This window comes from Ochotona princeps, chromosome 3 (assembly GCF_030435755.1).
Source record: "Ochotona princeps isolate mOchPri1 chromosome 3, mOchPri1.hap1, whole genome shotgun sequence".
Classification (NCBI taxonomy): domain Eukaryota; kingdom Metazoa; phylum Chordata; class Mammalia; order Lagomorpha; family Ochotonidae; genus Ochotona; species Ochotona princeps.
The window spans coordinates 86,326,198-86,346,197 of NC_080834.1; the positions used below are offsets into that span (position 1 = coordinate 86,326,198).

At 41.5% G+C, this 20,000-nt stretch overlaps 1 protein-coding gene across 2 annotated transcripts in view; it reads right to left on the reverse strand.

Moving 5' to 3' along the window:
• Window positions 1–20,000, reverse strand: part of POLQ (DNA polymerase theta) — a 98,177-nt gene that overhangs the window by 5,025 nt on the left and 73,152 nt on the right. For both annotated transcript variants that reach the window (XM_058661953.1, XM_058661954.1), the window contains 3 exons: window positions 16,270–16,454; window positions 13,079–13,190; window positions 11,413–11,537 (listed from right to left, as the gene is read on the reverse strand). In XM_058661953.1, the coding sequence (XP_058517936.1) occupies window positions 11,413–11,537; window positions 13,079–13,190; window positions 16,270–16,454 (422 nt within the window). The remainder of the gene's footprint in view (window positions 1–11,412; window positions 11,538–13,078; window positions 13,191–16,269; window positions 16,455–20,000) is intronic.

Genomic DNA, 20,000 nt, shown 5'->3' on the forward strand with positions numbered 1-20,000 from the left:
TGCAGCTCTAAGTTATTTTATAAACATTTGTCATCAGTGCTTCAGCTAACCAAACTTCAATGTAAAGGACTTTCCCCAAAATACCCCTACCCTTACAAGGATGTGAGCAGAATATCACTTGTTTTGCCATGGGTAGGCCAGTCCTAAGCCTAGGGCACATTATAATGGCTTTGTGCCAGAGACATAAATAGAGCTTTCAATGGACGACTGAGGTTGCTAGGGAAAATTGCTGATCCCGGGAAGTAAAGTTACAACTTCCCTCAAACCTCTGCTGTTGTGAGCTGCTTGACAGGCAACCAAGGCTGCGGAAGTCATCAGGGCCAGTGGGGAAAGAAGGTGCAGGTTAATATCCACGTGTAACTTTCTCTGAACATCTCTGCTGATGTCCCACAAAGACACAGAAAATACCAGGGGTGATAACTTAAGTGGGATCCTCTGGCTCCTATCAACAGGGCTATACCCAGCTTCTGGAAGATAAAATATCTGCTAGACAGACTTGTTAAATAACTGTTTTGTCAAATGCTGATGAATCTGCTTTAATCTCATTCAGCTGTTACTGTGTAAAGAGTGACAAAATGTTATATTCTTCCTTGAAAATGTAGGCCTTCGTGTAGTAGACAATGTTATTGCTGCTTTTACTTGCTGCCTTTCTCTGTGACATAAGATTCGTTGCCATAAGATTTGAAGTGCTATTTTCCATTAAAAAAAAAATAGGCTTCACTTGTCTTTGTTCAATGAAATAAAAAACTACCATCTAGCGTATCTATGAAGTTTAAAGAACTATCCACAAGCAGGGGACATTTCCTTTATTCTCAAGTCCAGAATAAAGTTTTTATAGACCATAATCAATTTGGAACTATGGCTGAGAAATTGATTTTTAGAAAGATTTATTTTATTTTTATTGGAAAGTCAGATATCCAGAGAGAAGGAGAGACAGAGAGGAAGATCCTCCATCTGATGATTCACCTCCCAAGTAGTTGCAAAGCCCAGAACTGAACCAATCCGAACCCAGGAGCCCAGAGCCTCTTCTGTCTCCCACATGGGTACAGGATCCCAAGGCCTTGGGTTGTCCTCAGCTGCTTTCCCAGGCCACAAGCAGAGGGCTGGATGGGAAGCAGGGCTGCCAGCATACAAACAGCACCCTTATGGGATCTTGGTGTGTACAAGTTGAGGACATTAGCCGCTAGGCTATACCACCAGGCCCGAGAAATTAACTTCTTATAAACAAGCCACTGAGACTGAGGGTTGGGGTTTTGTGACAGACACAAGCAAAAATATGCCTAATACACACTTCACTTTCATAACACTGTACTTCTCCAGTTCTTTTCCAAAATTGGCACTCTTAGTTTGTTTGCCACAAAGCTCAGTTCTTTCACCACCAGAATTTTTGATCTATGCAAAAAATACAGGCTTCCAACAACAGAAAACTAAGCCATTAGACCCCATGTACCCAGTTATAATAACTGAACCAGAAAAGGCAAAAAAAAGAAATGCCTGTTGGAATAAATCAGCAAAAAAAGTAAGTGAAAGAGAAGCAATAGAAGCGATCCTGGTAGCAGAGGCCTCCATTTCCCCACATTCTAGAGGAAGCAGCCGAAAGGCTAGGGTCAAGCAGAGCTTCTGACAGCCACGAGATGAACGGCACACACACTGGGTTCAGAGATCATGAAACGAGGAACAGGGCGAAGTGGTAAATCATCCAGCAGCAATCCAAAATCAACACCCCAAGAAGAAGGTAAATCAGAAACAACTGGCACCAACAGCCTTGCTTCTCTGTCCTTGAAGCAGGAGCAACATGCTGATCGGTCTACCTTCCTACAGGAAGCAAACATGAGTTCTGTCTAAATAAAAGTAACATCATAGCACAGCTTCAAATAGTTTCAGTGTTGGATAGCCAACTTTTGATCAAAAGTAACCAGACAACAAGGAGTTGAGACAATGTAGAAAACTAAGAAATGGAGCAGGCATTTGGTACAGTGGTTAAAATGTTGCATCACATGCCTGCATCCTATGTAAGAGTCCTGTGGTTTGAATCCTAGCTCTGCTTCCAATCCAGTGTCCTGTTAATGCACACTCTAGGAGGAAGCAAGTAATGTGGGTGGGTCCCTGCCATGCACATGGGAAATTACAAAGGAATTTCAGATTCATGGCCGCAGCCTAGTCCAGGGTCAGCTGCTGCAGGAATTTGGGGAGTGAACCAGTGGACAGAAGAACCTTCTCTAAATAAAAAATAAGAAATTAAAAAAAAAAAAACTTAAAAAGCAAGGGAAGGAGGGTGGAGGTAAGAAGGAAGGAAGGTAAGAAGGAAGAAGATGATGAAAAACAAAAGCTAAAACAAACTATGGGGATACAAGCATAAGAATTAGCAGCCAGCACAGTGTCTTATCAGGCTGATCTGCTGCAGTGCCAGCATCCCACATGGGCACACATCCAGGTCCTGGCTGCTCGACTCTCAGTCCAGATCCCAGCATATGGCCTGAGAAAGCAGCAGATGGTCAAAGTCCTTGCACCCTGCAAACACATGGGAGACTGGAAGAAGCTCCTGGCTTAGCTCTAGCCACTGTGGCCATTTAAACAGTGAACAAACAGCTGGAAGTGCACACTCGCTCGCTCTCCATAAATGTGAACTTCAAATAAAAATACATCTTTTTAAAATATTTCTCTTGGAAAGGTAGATACACAGAGAGGAGGAAAGACAGAAAGAAAGGTCTTCCAACTGTTGGTTCACTCCACAAGTGGCTGCAACAGTCTGAGCTAAGCCAATCCAAAGCCAGGAGCTAGGACCGTCTTCTGGTTTCCTATGTGGGTGCAGGGTCCCAAAGCTCTGGGCCAACCCTTTCTGCTTTCCCTGGCCACAAGCAAAGAGCTGGATGGGAACTGGAGCAGCCAGGACACGAACTGATGCCCATATGGGATCCCAGCGAATGTAAGGTGAGGACTTCAGCCATTGAACTATTGTGCCAGGACTCCAAAATAAATAAATCTTTTTTTAAAAAAAATCAAGCATGAGAAATATAAGACTATGGAAGACCAAACTTACTGCATTACAACATAACCATTTATGGGAGGGAGCAAGGTCAGGGTACAAGCATGTAGCCCTGAATAGAGAGCGGTGGGACCAAAGCAGGTGCTGTGCAGAGCAGAAGGAAAATCACTGCCTGGCTGAGGGTAGTTCACAGGCTATGGGGGCAAGGTGTGTGGATGAGCAAAACCTATTGAAAACGAGGGTGTAGCCCACAGCCCAAAAAGGAGGGTGAGCAAAAAGCAAGCTACAGGAAGGAAGCTCAACCTGTGGACAACAATCTTGTGGTTGGAGTCAACAAAGGAAGAGTGAACAGGCAGAATCCCACAGGAGCCCCCAGAGAGGGAGCACATGAAAAACAGCCACAGGATAGGGCCCAGCGCGGTTGTCGAGTGGTTAAAGTCCCCACCTTGCATGCACCAGAATCCCATATGGGCATTGGTTCTAATCCCGGCGGCCGTCTATGGCCATACCACCTTGAACTCGCACGATCTTGTCTAATCCCAGCAGCCCTGCTTCTCATCCAGCCCCCTGCTTGTAACCCGGCCCAAAGTCTTGGGATCCTGCACCTGCATGGGAGACCGAGAAGAAGCTCCTGGTTCCCAGCTTCAAATCGGTTCAGCACCAGCTGTTGAGGCTACTTGGGGAATGAATCAATGGTTGGAAGATCTTCCTCTCTGTCTCTCCTCCTCTCTGTATATCTGACTTTGCAATAAATTATATGAATAAGTAAATCTTAAAAAGAAAGAAAGAAAACAGCCACAGGAGCAAAGTGTGGGTCCCCAACTCCTATGAAGAGAGTCAAAACTGCGTGGAACTCCAAGGGCTGCTGATCACACCCAGATAGGTACAATCATGGCCTTGGGGAGCAAACCAACCAAGGGAGGGACCCAGAACTGGGAGGCAGAAGCAGAGTCCACCCCTCCACAATGGAGGTCTGCACTGTAAACCCCTGTAAGATGACAAGGCAGCCAGGTGGAAACACGGGAATCTAGTGTGGCAGAGGCTAGAACTGATCAGCAACATGAATCCTAATGAGCAAGCCAAAACTAAAAGTGAAATGCAGTCATGTAGGCCAACATTAGGGCCCTGGTGCTCAATTCCAACACCTGGAGTGCAAGCATGGTGGGATGGGTGAGTGAAGGTTGCCTAGGCAAAGACAAGCAGCTCCAGAGACAGTAGTGAGTGTAGCCTTCACAGGAGCAGCCTGGTAGGCACCAATCCCAAATGCATGTGCTCGGACACCACTGGAGGGAGTCAAGTTAGCAGCAAGCCAAGCCAGAGAGTTGGGTGGTGATGGAGAGGCATTGACAAGAGGATACAAGGGAAGGAGCAAAGTCGCTGGCTTGCACACGGATCCACAGTGCCGTGGGGCACAAGTAGGGGAAAGTGATGCTCACATAAACAGGCATGCTGCTCTCTGGCTCCACAACCGCTCTGCACCTGCCTCAACACCCGTCCCAGTGTCTGCAGCTCCAGCAGACCAGCAGCCCTGCAGAAGTCCCCAATGCAGAGCAGGGCTTTGCTAACAGGTAGTAATCAACAAAAGGAAGTTGTTGAGGCAATAACTCTCCCACCCCCCAAAAGAAAAGGGAGACATTCCCTTGCTACTATTTATGAGGAGTTTATTCATTGGAAGACTCAAGGTAAACCATGCACTACCCAGGGACAATCAAGAAAAGAACAAAGAGCAGCAGCGCAGTCGAAGGTCCCAAGAGTAGCCGCTCCGGGCCTCGTCACTGCCGAAACAAGTGAGAAAGAGATTAAGCAGATACAAGCTGTAAAACAGGATAAAATGAAACAACTGAACTGAAGAATATAATACAGTAAATTTTTAAAAAAAAAGCAACTAAAAGCTAAACCAATACAATCAGCAAGCTAGGAGAGTGAATTTCAGAACTAAAAGACATCTCATTTGAGAAAGCACAAATAAATACAAATATGGAAGAGGAATTGTGTAAAGCTAAGAAAAACTATCCATGTATTAAATGACCCCATCAAAGGAACAAATAAAAAGATGATAGGAGTTCCTGGAGGCATGGAAAGAGAATCAGAATTGCAAGATGTATTCATTTAAATTATAAAAGAGAATTTCCCCAATATTGGGAATTTTAGGGGATGCCAAATACAGGAAAGACAGAGAGCCCCAAAAAGATTTGATCAGAAATGGCCCTCACCTCGACATACCATTATCAAGCTCCCTTCAGTTGAAAATAAAGATACTGAAACAGGCATGGAAGATCCAATAACTTATAGAACACCAATTAGACTCCCTGCTGACTTCTCAGAGCAGACCCTTCAAGCCAGAAGAGAATGGAGTGACATATTCTAGATCCTAACAACAACAACAAAAAAATCAACCCAGTAGCTTAATGTCCAATGATGGCAAAAGAGGGGGAAAACTGCTCAATAAAACCACAAAGGAAATCTAAACTAAACAATGCAAAAATGATAGGACTAAAGCACTAACTGACACTGAAGGCAAATGGATTAACCCCAGCAACCAAAAGACCTAGATTAGTAGATTGTATCAAACAAAACAAAGAACAAAAAAATCCAACACAAAACCCATCATCTACCTGTTGTCTAAAGAGAGACAGCTCACCACAAGATGGATGGAAGCTCAAAGTGAAAAGATGGAAAAAGATATTTCAGGCTAGTGGAAAAGAAAACGGAGGTGATTTAGCCATTCCAGTATCAGGTAGTAGAGACTTCACCTTGCAAAGCATTAAAAGGCACAAAAATGGACATCACATAATTTACAAGGGATCCATTCAGCCAGAACAAATAATGACAATAAATGTATATACATCAAATACCTACATGGAACAACTGTTGTTAATAGACCTAAAGAGGGACGCAGACTCCAATACAACAACAGTGAGGGACATTAACAATCCACTAACTTCAATGGACAGGTTGGTAAGACAAACTCAGCAAAGAAGCAACAGAATGCATCCAGATGACAGAACAAATGGACCTAACTCATCACCAGACAGACACTGGACATACCTTCTCCAGGATTCGTCACTTTATCGGCCACAAAACAAGCTTCAGCAAATTTCAAAAAACTGAAATCACCTCATGCATCTTCTGAGAGCATCACAGAATGAAACTGGAAACTAGTAAGCCACAATACAAAATCCAGAAAATATGAAAATACTTAGAAGCTGAACAACATGCTACAGAATGAACAATGGATCAGAAATTAAATTTAAAAATTTTCTTGAAATGAATGAAGATATCAACACAACATATAAAAACCCATGGTATGCCACCAAGGCAGTGCTAAGAAGCAAATTTCTTGCAATCAGCGCCTTTATTAAGAAACTAGGAAAACACCAGGTTAACAAGCTAACCATACAAGTAAAAAAGTTTGAAAAACAACACAAAAATAATCCTAAATTTAACAAAAAAAAATAGATAATCAAAATAAGAGAAGAAATAAACCAGACACAGACCAAAACAGCAACACATAAAATCCATGAATCAGAGCTATTTCTGTGAGGAAATTTGAAAAAATAGATATTCCACTAGCCCAAATGATCCAAAAAAAAAAAAGAGGGAGAGGACATTAATCAATAGAATAAGGGACAAAAAAGGTAACATAATAACAGATACCTTGGACATACATAAAATAATCAGGATCTATTGTAAGCAACTATATATATGCCAAAAAAATCAGAAAACTGAAATAAATGGATAAATTTCTGGACACGAATCACTTACCAAAGCTGAATCATGAGGCAACAGAAAATCTAAATAAACCTATAACCAAGATGGAGACCGAACCAGTAATTAAATCTCTCCCAACAAAGAAAAGCCCAGGACCAGACAGCTTCACTGCAGAATTCTACCAAACATTTCTCCCATTCTCCACAAGCTATTCAAAACAATAGAAAGGGAAGCAATCCTTCCAAACTCTTTGTATGAAGCCAATATCATCTTAATATCAAAGCTAGATAGATATACAACAGAGAAAGAGAACTACAGACCAATATCTCTAATGAATACAGATGCAAAGATCCTCAACAAAATACTGGCCAGCAGCATCCAACAGTACATGAGACAGATCATTCACCTGGACCAGGTGGGATTCATCCCTGGCATGCAGGGATGATTTAACATACCCAAATTAATAAATGTGATATGCCACATGGAACATTCCACAACACAATCAAAGCAATATATGAAAAGCCTAATGCCAACATCATACTAAAAAGGCAAGGATTGGAAGCTTTTCCACTAATATCTGGAACTACACAAGGATGTCAACTTTCATCACTGCTATTCAATATAGTCTTGGAAGTTCTAGCCAGAGCTATTAGGCAAGAAAATGAAAGTAAAGGAATTCAAATAAGAAATGAGGAATTAAAATCATCCCTGCTTGCAGACAACATGAAACTATACATAGAAGAACCAAAGGACTCAATCAATAGACTTAGAACTTATAAGCCAATTGGGCAAAGCATCAGAGTACAAAATCAATGAACACAAACCAATGGCCCTAGAATACACAAACAACTCCATGGCTGAGAAAGACCATGTAAGTACAGTCCCCTTTAAAATAGTGGAGAAGAATCTTAAATTCCTTGGAAGAAATCTAGTCAAAGATGTGGAAGACCGCTATGCTGAAAATTATAACACACTGAAAAAAGAAGACATTAAAAGGTGGAGAAATTCACCAAGTTCCTGCATTGGCGGGATCAGCATCGTCAAAATATTACCAAAAGTAATATATCGATTCAGTGCAATCCCCAAAATATAATTCACAAAGCTGGGAAAAAATGATACAAAAATCCATCCAGAAACACAAGAGACTATGAATAGCCAAATCTATCTTGACGAATAAAAATAAATTTGGAGGAATCACAATTCCAGATATCAATTTGTACTTCAAAGATGTGACAATCAAAATAGTCTGGTGTTGGTAGAAAAATAGAGAAGATGATCAGAATAAAAACCCCACAAGGGAACCAACACATGTAAAGCCATCTAATCTTCAACAAGAGAATGGAAAATAATCCAGGGACAAAGGTTGGTCTCTTCAGCATATATTGTTGGTACAACTGGATATCAGCCTGCAGAAAAAACAAACAAGAGCCCTCACCTTTCACTGTATACAAAAAATCAAATCTAAATGGATCGAGAACCTAAATCCACACCCAGAAACCATCAATTAGAAGAAAACATAGGAAGCACTCAGAAGATACAGGCACAGGCAACAACTTCTTAGAAGTCATCAAAAGCACGAGCACTTCAAGCCAAAATTAACAAATGTACAGCAAAGGAAATTGTTAAAGCAAAGAGGTGGACTCTAGTCACAAAATGGAATCACTTTGGTTCAGGTCTGCATAAGTTTGCCGACCCACTCTTTATGCTTCTATACAGGATGCTTTGCCAAATTGCAAGGTGTAACAAGCCCTGCCAGTAATCCTCAATTTCATGAGTTAGTATGATTTACTTCACTCATTGTTCTCATGGCTCCCTGCCATGGCTGCCCAAATCCACCCACTGTTCTCATGACTGCCTCCCATGGCAGCCCAACTCGCCTGGTTCCTTGGCTGCCTAACTGCTCTTTGTATAAAAACTCCTGTCACTCTCACCCCAGGGTCACTCTCTGAAGGAAAGGAGAGCTACCCCAGCTGCCTCGTCTCTTTACCTACTTCCTCAATAAACTTTGCTGCTTTGCCGCTGTCAGGGTTTCACTTCTTGGGGAGAGACTCGGGTTGGAGGCAACAAAGGCAGCCAACAGAAGGGGATTGAATCTTTGCACACCACACAACAGATAGGGAACTAATTCCCAGGATTTTCAGAGAGCTCTAGAAAGACAACAGCAGCAAAATCAACCAGCCAGCCAAGAAATGGGTGAACGAATAAGCAGCATTTTTCAAAAGAACAAATACTGTTAAAAAGTATTTTTAAAAAAATAAATAGCTTGGCTCCCTAGCAATAAGGAAAATACAAATTAAAACCGCACAAAGGTTTTTAATCAGCTCCAGTGAAAACGGTCTACTTCAAAAATAACACCTGCTGAAGAGAATATGGGGGAAAAGGTACCCTATTCCACTGCTGCAGGGATTGTAGACTTGTGCAGCACCTATGGAAGTCAATGTGGAGAGTGCTCAGAGAACTGAAAATTAATCTACCATATGACCCAGTGATCCCATTCCTGGGAATATATCCAAAAGAAGTGAAACCTACAAATGACAGCGCAACCTGCAACTCTATATTCATAGCAGCACCACAGATAAAAATGAAGTGATGGAAACAACCCAGATGTCTGTAGAAACAGGACAGGATAAAGAAACTGTGGTAAATCTACTCTACGGAATACTACTTAGACATTAAAAAGAAATTCCAACATTTGCAACAAACTGGTCCAACCTAGAGACCATTATGCTCAGTGAAATAAGCCAATCCCCAAAGGTCAAATGTCATATGTTCTCTCTGATATAAGGCAAGCTTCATGCAAAATATAAAAGAAAAAGGTATATAAGTAAACAGGTATACACTGACACTTACATTCTCATAGACAAATGATGTAATGGAGATTAGAGTATCGGAAACAAAGCAGAGTATGTATCTCTATGCCTGAACAGAAGAAGGATCCCCAGTGAAACTGTTGAATATACCTTGACAACAAAATGCTAGATTCTCCATCACAGCCTATACCTACATTGACATGTCACACGTAAGTAACAGAATGTTGGAATTGTGACTGCAGCTGAAGATCTATATCATTGTAAGGAACTCGGGTTGGGGCAAAGGAGGAAAAAGCCATATAACTAAAAAAACTTCATCATGGAAGATAATAAATATTTTCCAAAAAAAAAATCATATAATCAAGGACAAAGAAGAAGAGAGTCTCAATAGAAAAATAAGTGGCATAAAATAAGAACAAAATAGAAACTTTAGAATGGAAAATGTCAAGATACTCCATAGATGAATTAAACAGCATATGGAAAAGCAAATCAAACTAGAAAATAAGTTAGGAATTCAGAGTAAATCATGATGAAATACAAACAAGGGAAACAGGTGATATAAAGCACAGAGGATTAAAATAACAGGTTTAAGATTTATAACAAGAATTCTAGAAACAAAGGAAGAAAGTAATGACTAAGAATTTTCTTAAAACCGATGCTCTTAAGCCGCACATTAAGTACCAATAGGATTAGTTAGGCATGCCCTACCTGTGAGCGCATCAACTACAAAACCAGACACTCTCAAGAAAACCTGCTGGAAATAAGGAAGAAATTAAAAATACTGGATTGAGGAAAAAAAGTACAGAGTACATTCAAAGAAGTAACAATGAGACAACTGGTCAGTTAATTCCAGGTTACGGATCAGATCTGACCTACCTCTTGTTCCTGGAAATAATGTTTTCTTGATCCACACCTTACCTACTTATTTATGTAGTGTCTCTGAATGCTCCTGTAGTACAACTACCAAGTTGCACCAATAACACTGGATAAGAATGTTAAAATCAGGAACACTCACAATAGCTTCGAATTGGCTTATTTCCCAAATGCCAGGGCTACGCCAGGCAGAAGTCAGAAGTCAGGAACCCAGAACTCCAGCTACACCTCCCACGTGAGCACAACTGCTTTGGGTCATCATGTACTGCCTTCCCAGGTACATTAAGCAGGAAGGTTGATTAGAAATGGAATGGAAAGAGAAGTTTTAAAAACAACCACTTTGACTTGGGATGTGGGTGTACCAAGTGGCAGCATAACTAACTGTGCCACAACATCAACCCTTGCAGGTTTGGGGCCCAGACACAAGTGCAGGCAGTTACACAGCAGGGTGTTCTCATTACATATCACTGGCACTGACACACAAAGTATGAGGGAAGAACAAAATGCAACCAGTTAAATTAGGGTGATCTGGACTATAACAGAAGCTTAAATACTAGATACCAAGAACATTTTTATGCATTTTACTACTTCAGAAAAAGATTTTATCCTAGTCTGAGCAAGTATCATCCATAGGTCTTCAAAAAATGTTGAAACAAGCCTTTTAAAATATTTGGGTAGCCTAGGAATCTGTGATCTGACGAACTAACAAATACCTGAAACAAAGAATTAGCAGATCTAAGAATTAAATTTACTTATAACTATTATCAAAGCTAATAAACAATTTGCTCACTAAAATAGAACAGTAGTTAAATAGCAAATGAATCCCTATTTACCTCAGTTCCCTAAACACTGTGTTCAGCGAATCTCAGCATTTGCCATCATTTCAAAAATCCTGAAATGAAGCCATTGGCTGACCTTACACAGCAGACCTGCTAACACTCTGGAAAGGCATAGTAGTGGGGTTTAATCTTTGTTGAAAAATTACATATCACTGAGATGTCAAATTCAAATTCCAGAGAAATTTCAACATACATGAGCTTTATGATAAGGATTGTTGTCTTTGATTCCTGGCAAATATCTACGCCTTCCCAAAATGGTCTGAACAAATCCATCTCTTCTGCATTTCTTCACTGTCTCTTTCATGAAATGGTTAATTCCTAAAAAGGAAACACAAATATTTAATTAAAATGAAGGCCATCCTTCCTTTCATTCACTGGTTTCCATAGTGAAATGTACCCAAATATGCCAAGATCCCATCATCCCGATCTCTGTTCATCCTCAGTAATGAACACTGGAGTCTCCCAACTGGAAACCCTCCATGGAGGCCTCCTCAGGAGTGAGGGCACAGCAAAGGTATCTGGGGATGTGACAGGTGAAAGGAGGGAAGAAAACCCAAGCAGGTGAAGCCGGCTGGCGGCATAAGAATCTCAAATAGGAACCAGGCTCTCATCTTTGGCCCTTTAAGAATTGCTGTAATATTGCTGGCTGAGGAGCAAAGAAAAAGATGTAATTTAAAAAGCTACACCTCTACAGATTCTCTAACTCCTTTAAGATGCCTTCAAACATGCAAATTGCTAGAGGTACTTGAAAAAAAGAATCCTGAGATACTATTTACGTAAGACTCATTTCAAGTGAAAAGTTTAATACATGTTAACAAATGTATATGCCCAGAGCTACCCCCACAAAATGTAAAACATATTCATCTCTCCTTACAGCAGGCCCCAATTAGCAGCACTCACTGATGTGCTGTTACAATCTGAGTTTCACATTCTCAATGCTCTAATAACTGAATTATACTTCACCATATTTGTGTCTGCTTTCAACAATCAGTATTGTGTTTTCAAACATCAGTACTGCAGTGAGCATCAGCATTTATTGTCTTTTCCTGAGGAAGGTGTCTGATGTTCGTTATGCCCACACCCCATGTGGCGTGCCTGCGTCTGAATCACAGCATTGCTTCCAACTCCACCTTCCTGCGAGTACGCACGGGAGGAGGCAGCACGTGATAGCTCAAGCACTTTGTCCGTCCTCCACACAGGAGATCTGGACTGAGTTCCCACCCTGAGTCAGTGCAGTCCCAGCTGTTGCAGGCATTTGGGGAATGAAACAGAGGATACTCCCTCTTTTCCTGATTCTACCCGTCCTTCAAATAAACATTTTTAAAATTCCTTCCTCTGTTAGAAGTATTGGATTGTAGAGGCATACTAAAATTTGCTTATCCATTCTCCTGTTGAGAAACATTTGGCCTGTTCTCAAATTTGGGTTATGTTAGGAATGAGGTTGCTGCAATACTCATTCTTTCATCGGAAATAGATTGCCACTTTTCTTGGGCAATTATCTGATAGAATTGTAGGGTCATATGTTTAAGTGTATGTTAAACTTCATACAAAAGAGCAATACTGGTTTTGCAAAGTGATTCTAACACTTTACAATCTCATTAGTGATATAAAATACAATACTTTAAATTTTAGTCATTGCATGATTTCGGGATATTATTAAGATTTGTTTTACTCAAAAGTCACAGGAGAGGGAAAGTTAGTGTTATCTGCTCTTAACAATGCCTGATGAAAATTTCCAAATAGTGGAGATTTTAATAGGAAACTCTTTAACAAAATTTTTAAAATTGAAACACTTTGTGGTATAAGATGCATTGAAAAGAAGACAATCCACAAGACAATCAAAGCCAAGGCCTCTGTACCTGTGTATCTGGATTTGAAGGAGTCAATGTAGCAAGCAGCATCGTTTTCTTTAACGCCCATCTGCTCTCCCAAAGATTTAGCTCCCATTCCATAAATGATTCCGTAGCAAATCTGGAAGAGTCATCAGTTCAGTCTGTATGTTAAAGGTCATAAAAATATAAAATACAAACAGAACTAATTTAAATTAAGTTGATTAACTTTTTATTTCAGTGATCCAAAAGATGATCAGAACTTTGTGTGTGTGTGAGTGGGTTTGACTGATAAAAAGTGATACCCAGTTAACATCTTTTCTATCTTTTAGCAGTAATTACAAAGAGAATATGAATGAATATGGATGTATGTGTGTGCTCTAAGAAAACAATCCCAGTGATTTTTAACAGCAAAAATTTTGAGATTACAAATTAGTATAACCAATATAACTAGACATATATATCCAAGAAAAATTTAATCTCCTATAAGTCATCTGTACCCCATTTTTTTCACAGCACTATCCACAAAAGCCAAGATACAGAATCAGCCTAGATAACCACTACTGATAAACGAATAAACTAAATATGGTATGTATATAAAGTGGAATATTATACCTCTCACAACCACCAAAAAGTAATATGGCTAAACTAGAGGATATTATGTTAAATGAAATCAAACACAGAAAGACAAATACTACATACTGTCACTTATAAGTGGACACCGAGAAGTAGATCTGTGGACCAGCATTGCGGCATAGTGAGTAAGCCACTGCCCTGGCAGCAGCAGTTCAGGTTCTGGCTGCTCCACGTCTGATACAGCTCCCTGCTAATGGCCTGGGAACGGTGGGAAACAGCCCAAGTGAACCTGTGGGAGACCTGGTGAAGCTCCTGGCTCCAACTTCATTCTGCCTCAGCACCGACTCAAGTGGCAATTTGGGGAGTAAACCAGCAAATCAAATCTACCTTACCCTTGTCTTTGTGTAACTCCTTCAAAACAAATAATTTTTCAAAAGACCTCATAGAAATACAGAATATATTAGTAATTACCAAAACCTAGGAAAGGTGATGGGGAAAGGATATTTAACAAGTATTGGTGTTGCAGCTAGATGGAAGAAATAACTTCCAATATGATAGTAACCATGGGAAGATCACTATGGGTAACAATGAATGGGTTACTTCTTCGAAATAGCTAGCTGGTAGATTTTAAATGTTCCACACATAAAGGCATTGGTGAGGTGAAAGTATGCCAATTATCCTGACTCTACCACTACACAATGCATGCATTAAAACATCGTATTTTATTCTACCAACATATACCATTAATGTATTTTCTTCTCTTCACAGCCACCTGAATCCCCATAAGCACCTGAACTCTCATAGTGGTAGAAATCATTTGAGCTGAATTCAAACAAAACCCCAGAGGCGATGTAGTGAGAAGAGGGAACCAGTCGATGCAGGTCACTAAAGAAACTCTGACATACTAAGTTTTGCTTGGGCTCCATTCCTAGTGTCACCATCGACAGATCTTCCACAAGCCACCTCATTTCTTTGAATCTTACTGTCCTCATCCATAAATCAAAGACAAGAACTATTACATTAAAAGTTACAAATAATAACTAGTTAGGAAATTGCTATAAAGCAAAGTCTATATAAATGTTACTAAATTAAATCTAAAAGGATAACCTGCATATGACCACTGTATTACAAATCTTCTAAGCTGATAAGGTAGGTAAGTAGAAAGCGACCTTCTTAATTCATTGTGGATGGGGGTTCTTTTCTTATTTTCTGTTCTTGTACATTATTTTCTTGCAACTCCTCTCATTTCATGTTTGTTTTTTAGTTCATATAGCATTAAGTGCTGTGTGAGAGCTCAGAAAGATGCACTGTGTGGTGAGGCAGGTAAGACTTGGCATCTTGGTTATTAAATCACATAGGATCGTTTTAATAGAGGCAGCTATCACTGGTGGATAAATGAACAGATTAGGGAGCCAGAATGCCCACCTTCTAATGTTCTGAACTTATCCTACCTCAGGTTCCTCCTCTGTGTGAGGAGACAGTTGCAATGATATCCTTCTGATACTTGCCAAATTCAGAACCCATGCAGGCAGGGGATGAGGTGGGAGCTATGTAAATAGGACAGAGCTGCCTTTCTAAATACTGGAAGAAACAAGTACTGGTACTCAATAGGAAGGTGACAGAAGGTGTTCTTGCCAGTCAGTCAGTCAGTCAGTCAACAAATACAGCAGCAAGACAGCAGTAGTGTGAATGCAAAGTGACAACACAGGCTCTCAGGGCTGGCCTCCACTCAACCACACCCTCTACATTCTGGAAAAGGGCATATCAGATTTCCCATGAGATGTGTGGTAAGGATGGATCAAGAATAACTCAGGCCACCACATGGTGTAAATGAGGCCTTTGACTTTATCTGTGCCAAACCAAAGTTATCAGCTGCTGGTTATGCTGCACAGCTCAGCAATATTCACTTTTTCAACATTTAGGGGGCAGCTTCTACACAGTGCACCTTGGCTTCATACTATATGGGAGATAGCGACATGGAAATATTCTGGACTTCACTAGAGGACAATTAGAGATGAGAAAGTTTTTCTAAATGTTTGTACATACAAAGACATATGTACATATACACACATAAATAATCACCACTGTTACCATTTTTAAGTAAGTAGCTACTGATTAAACTGTGACCAGCTACATTTCCAAATGAATGGCTTTGCCAACTGTAATGGCCTCAGACCTCTGTCTAGCTGATATTTTCTATTGCTTCTATAAAGAAGAGCTTTACCTTTGATTTGGTGAACTCTATGTAATGGGGCTTTAAACTCATCACTATAACATGAATTTAAAATGTTATCACATGACCAATATTGTGGTAGATCAGTTGTAGCCACCATTACCAATGCCAGTGTGCCAGGGAATGGTGGTTTGAGCCCAGCAGCTGATTGTGTCTGTCTGGTGAGTGAACCAGCAGATACAAGATCTCTGTCTCTATCTTGTGCTGCTTAACCCTGTCTTTCAAATAAATACATTAAAAAAAAAATGTTATCCTAGAAAAAAATAAATTAAGCTGGGGAAAAATAAGACTGTAATGAATATAAGATAGGCTCACAGGATTGACCCAAAGATGAAGAAATTGTTCCAACTGCAAATAATTGAGACTTTCAATTTTTTGAATCACATATATCGAGCAAATTCCCTACGATCACCTGCTTTGCCTGTTGCCGCAGATCATCCCCGACAGATTCAGGCTCCATCATCCGCCACTCTGCTGCAATGCTCCTGAAAACATCCTCCCCAGTGTTTAATACTTCAATGAGACGAAGATCATTCGACAAATGGGCCAAGATCCTCAATTCAAGCTGAGAGTAATCGGCAGCCAACATTAATCCACCTGCAGTAGAGATGATGTTAGAAATGCTAATACAAAGTTTTATGTACAATGTAAGCTCTGTAATATAACTGAGTAGAATGACAGAAATTAAATAAATTCTAACCTAGAACTTGGAGACTCTCTGGTCATAAGTTAAAACCTAACTCTTAAATCTGCTGTAATTCAGTTCTGTATTTTAGGTTGTTTTGGGGAGGTTGAGATTTCAGGTACATGTCAAACTCACAATGTGGTAAAGCTGCCCCTGACTGCTACCCCTTCCCAGGGTGTGCTTCAGTATGCCCACAGCACCTGACACACAACCTAAAACAGTTCTCTTGTGCCTCGTGCATATGCTGCTGGGTGCCAGGTTTTTCTTCAATTCCACAGAGACATTGGAAAGTCCCCACTAAGCCCTGAACTAATGGTTGCTGAAGAAATGAATTAGTGGGAAAGCTAGTGTTCAGTAAATTTACATGGACAGAAATGTGTGCTTCGATTAGATCACAAAAATGTCCAATGTGGAAAAAAATCCAGTGTTTAATGAGTAAGGAGAAATCATTGAGAGACTAAAATATTTATCTATGGATTTGAAATAAGTAAGCTAGATATATATGGGGCAAAAGCCAAATTAAAAATTTAAAGTAGGGCCTGGCGCAGTGGCCTAGCGGCTAACATCCTCGCCTTGAACGCCCCAGGATCCCATATGGGCGCCGGTTCTAATCCCAGCAGCTCCACTTCCCATCCAGCTCCCTGCTTGTGGCCTGGGAAAGCAGTCGAGGACGGTCCAAAGCTTTGGGACCCTGCACCCGTGTGGGAGACCCGGAAGAGGTTCTTGGTTCCTGGCATCGGATCGGCGCAGCACCGGCCCGTTGTGGCTCACTTGGGGAGTGAATCATCGGACGGAAGATCTTCCTCTCTGTCTCTCCTCCTCTCTGTATATCCGACTTTGTAATAAAAATCAATAACTAAATCTTTTAAAAAAATTAAAAGTAGCATCAAATAAAAGGTAGAAGAAATATTTGCAATGATATCAGAAAGGACACACTGTGATACAATAAAGTTACTAAAAATGAAAATGACCAAAAATTTTATGGAAGTAATACAAAAGAATATAAAACATAAAGAAACACTCAATTTCATTCATAATAAGGGAAATGCAAATTGGATCCATAGTAAGCAAAAAATTTTCCTGAGTTATACTGTAAAACTCCAGAAGTTTGGATAATACCCTCTGCAGCAAGGCCATAAAGAAGAAACAGTCCTCTGTTGTTTCTGGAAAATACAGTGGTCCCTTCTCCCCTGCTCAATGGCCATAACAGAATCTCCACAAGTTACACAGGGTCTCCCCCTGCGACTCAGGAAACAAGCTCACAGAGCACTGCACAGACTGCTGCCTCCTAGCCTGCACCAGCCAACATTCAAAGTCATTACACCTAGGCCTTTAGCATATAAACATTAAATGTGAAAGACACAAAACAGTATATCTAAAACATTAATTTTTGTGTAAAAATAGCGAGAGATTATTCATATTTGCTTAAATCTTCCTAAACAAATCCTAACTGTTTCCAAATCAGCATCCAGCTAATTCGCACCTGGGTGCAGCAGCTAGTGGCCAAATACTTGGGTACCTGCCATCCACACAGGAGACTAAACTGAAATCTCAACAACTTGTGTACTAAATGCGCAACAGAAAAATGGAAGGGAAGAGAGTTGAAAACAAACCAAATGAAAAATCACAAGAAATAATGACTAATTGGGGGCGGGGGAGCATTTGCTAAAGCAGTTAGGATACCAATTGGTATGCCTGCATTCCATGTTGGAATGCTCAGGCTTAAGTTGCAGCTCTGCTCCCAATTCTAGTTTCTGCTAATGTAAACCCTGGAATTAAACAGGTGCAGGCTCAACAACTTGAGTTCCTACCAACCATGTGGAAATGCCAAATTTGTGTTAACAATACCAATGTGCTAGTATAATAGTTACCTATTCTTTTTTCATCTTTTTTTTTAAGATATATAGGGAGGCTCCTGTTGATACGCATGTAACCTGGCTGGGGGTTGGTCAGGTTGGGTAGGGCTGCTTCACTTGTTGGAGGTGTGCACATTAGGTCAGGGGAATGGGGGGAAGGTGGCAGGTAGACCAGGCAGGGCTGGCCAAACCATAGCACACTGGCATACATGGGAGCAGGATGGGGTATGAGCAATGCTAAAATAGGCTAGGCTACAACACCTATTGATTTGTATGAAAGCAAGCGATTGGGGCAGGTTGCGCAGGGCTAGGTTGTAGTACCCACCAACTAGAGTTGAGACCAGGTGTGGGTCAGGCTGCAGCATCCAATGTCAAAGGCCAACCAGGTGATGGGTTAGGCCTGGATGGGGGGAAGCAACCACTGGCACTCCCAAGATCAATGGCTGGGAGCAGGCCTGGTCAGGCAGTTAAGGGGACACCCCAGCTGGGCTGCAATTCCCACTAGTGAGCTCAACAGCCAGAATGGTGGCAGCAATCTGGGCTAGCCATGGCTTCAGCATCCCTCAGCAGCAGCATGAAATGCATCTGGGGTGTGCCAGACAGGGCTGGAGTCCAGTATCCACAGGTGCTGGCAGGAGCCAAGGTGGGTATAGGACAGGCTGGGTTAGGTATCTATAGCCACTGAACCATGCAAGAGCTGGATATGGGGAAGGGCTGTGACACTCAACAGTAAAGACCAGAATGGAATGGGCCAGTCAGGGAAGGGCACTATACCTGCCAGGACAGGAGGTGGGCTAAGGCAAAGAACCCACCTTTGTACACAAGTTTTGCAACTCTGGTGATGACAGAGGAGCATGAGAAAGGCCAATTCGTAATAAACACTGGCAGATTTGAGAACCAGGAGGGGGTGCAAGATAGGCCACATTGGGCTACAACATCAGCCAGCTCACATTAGGGACAGGACTCGGGACAGACAAGGCTGGGCTAGGCTGCAGCATCCATCAGCATGAGCTGGACTGGGGGTAGGCTGAGCAGACTCAGGCTACAGCACCTGCCAGTAAATGCTGAAATGAGGCAGGTCATGCCAGGCTATGCCGCAGCATCCACCAGCACACTTAAGAACCCAGGGGTGCAGTATGGTGGCAAGCCAAGTGGGAGGTCTGCAAGGATTCCCCTTCTGGGCCACTACTGCTTGTGAGTATGACAGCTGGGACTGGGGCAGACCAGGCTGGGCAGGGCTACAGCACTCACTGGCCTATACATGAGATGGTTTAGAAGGAGAGCCAGGCTGGGCTAAGCGATCATATCTACTGGTGCATGCATTAGCCAGAATAAGTGCAGGCTGGTTGGACTTTGCCACAGCATCAGCTGGCAAGTCCTGGATCTGGGGGCAAGTCCTGTCAAGCTAGACCATGGAACCACCTGGAAAGTACAAGATCTGGGGATAAAGAAAGCCTAGCAGGGAAACTGTGGGCACCTCTCTGATAGGCTGCAGCTCCCATTGGTGAGCATGAGAACCAGAGCTGGGAGTGGGCCTGGCTGGACAGGCAACGGCCCCCACCATCATGAGTGTGGACTGTATACAAAGATTGGTCAAGAGCT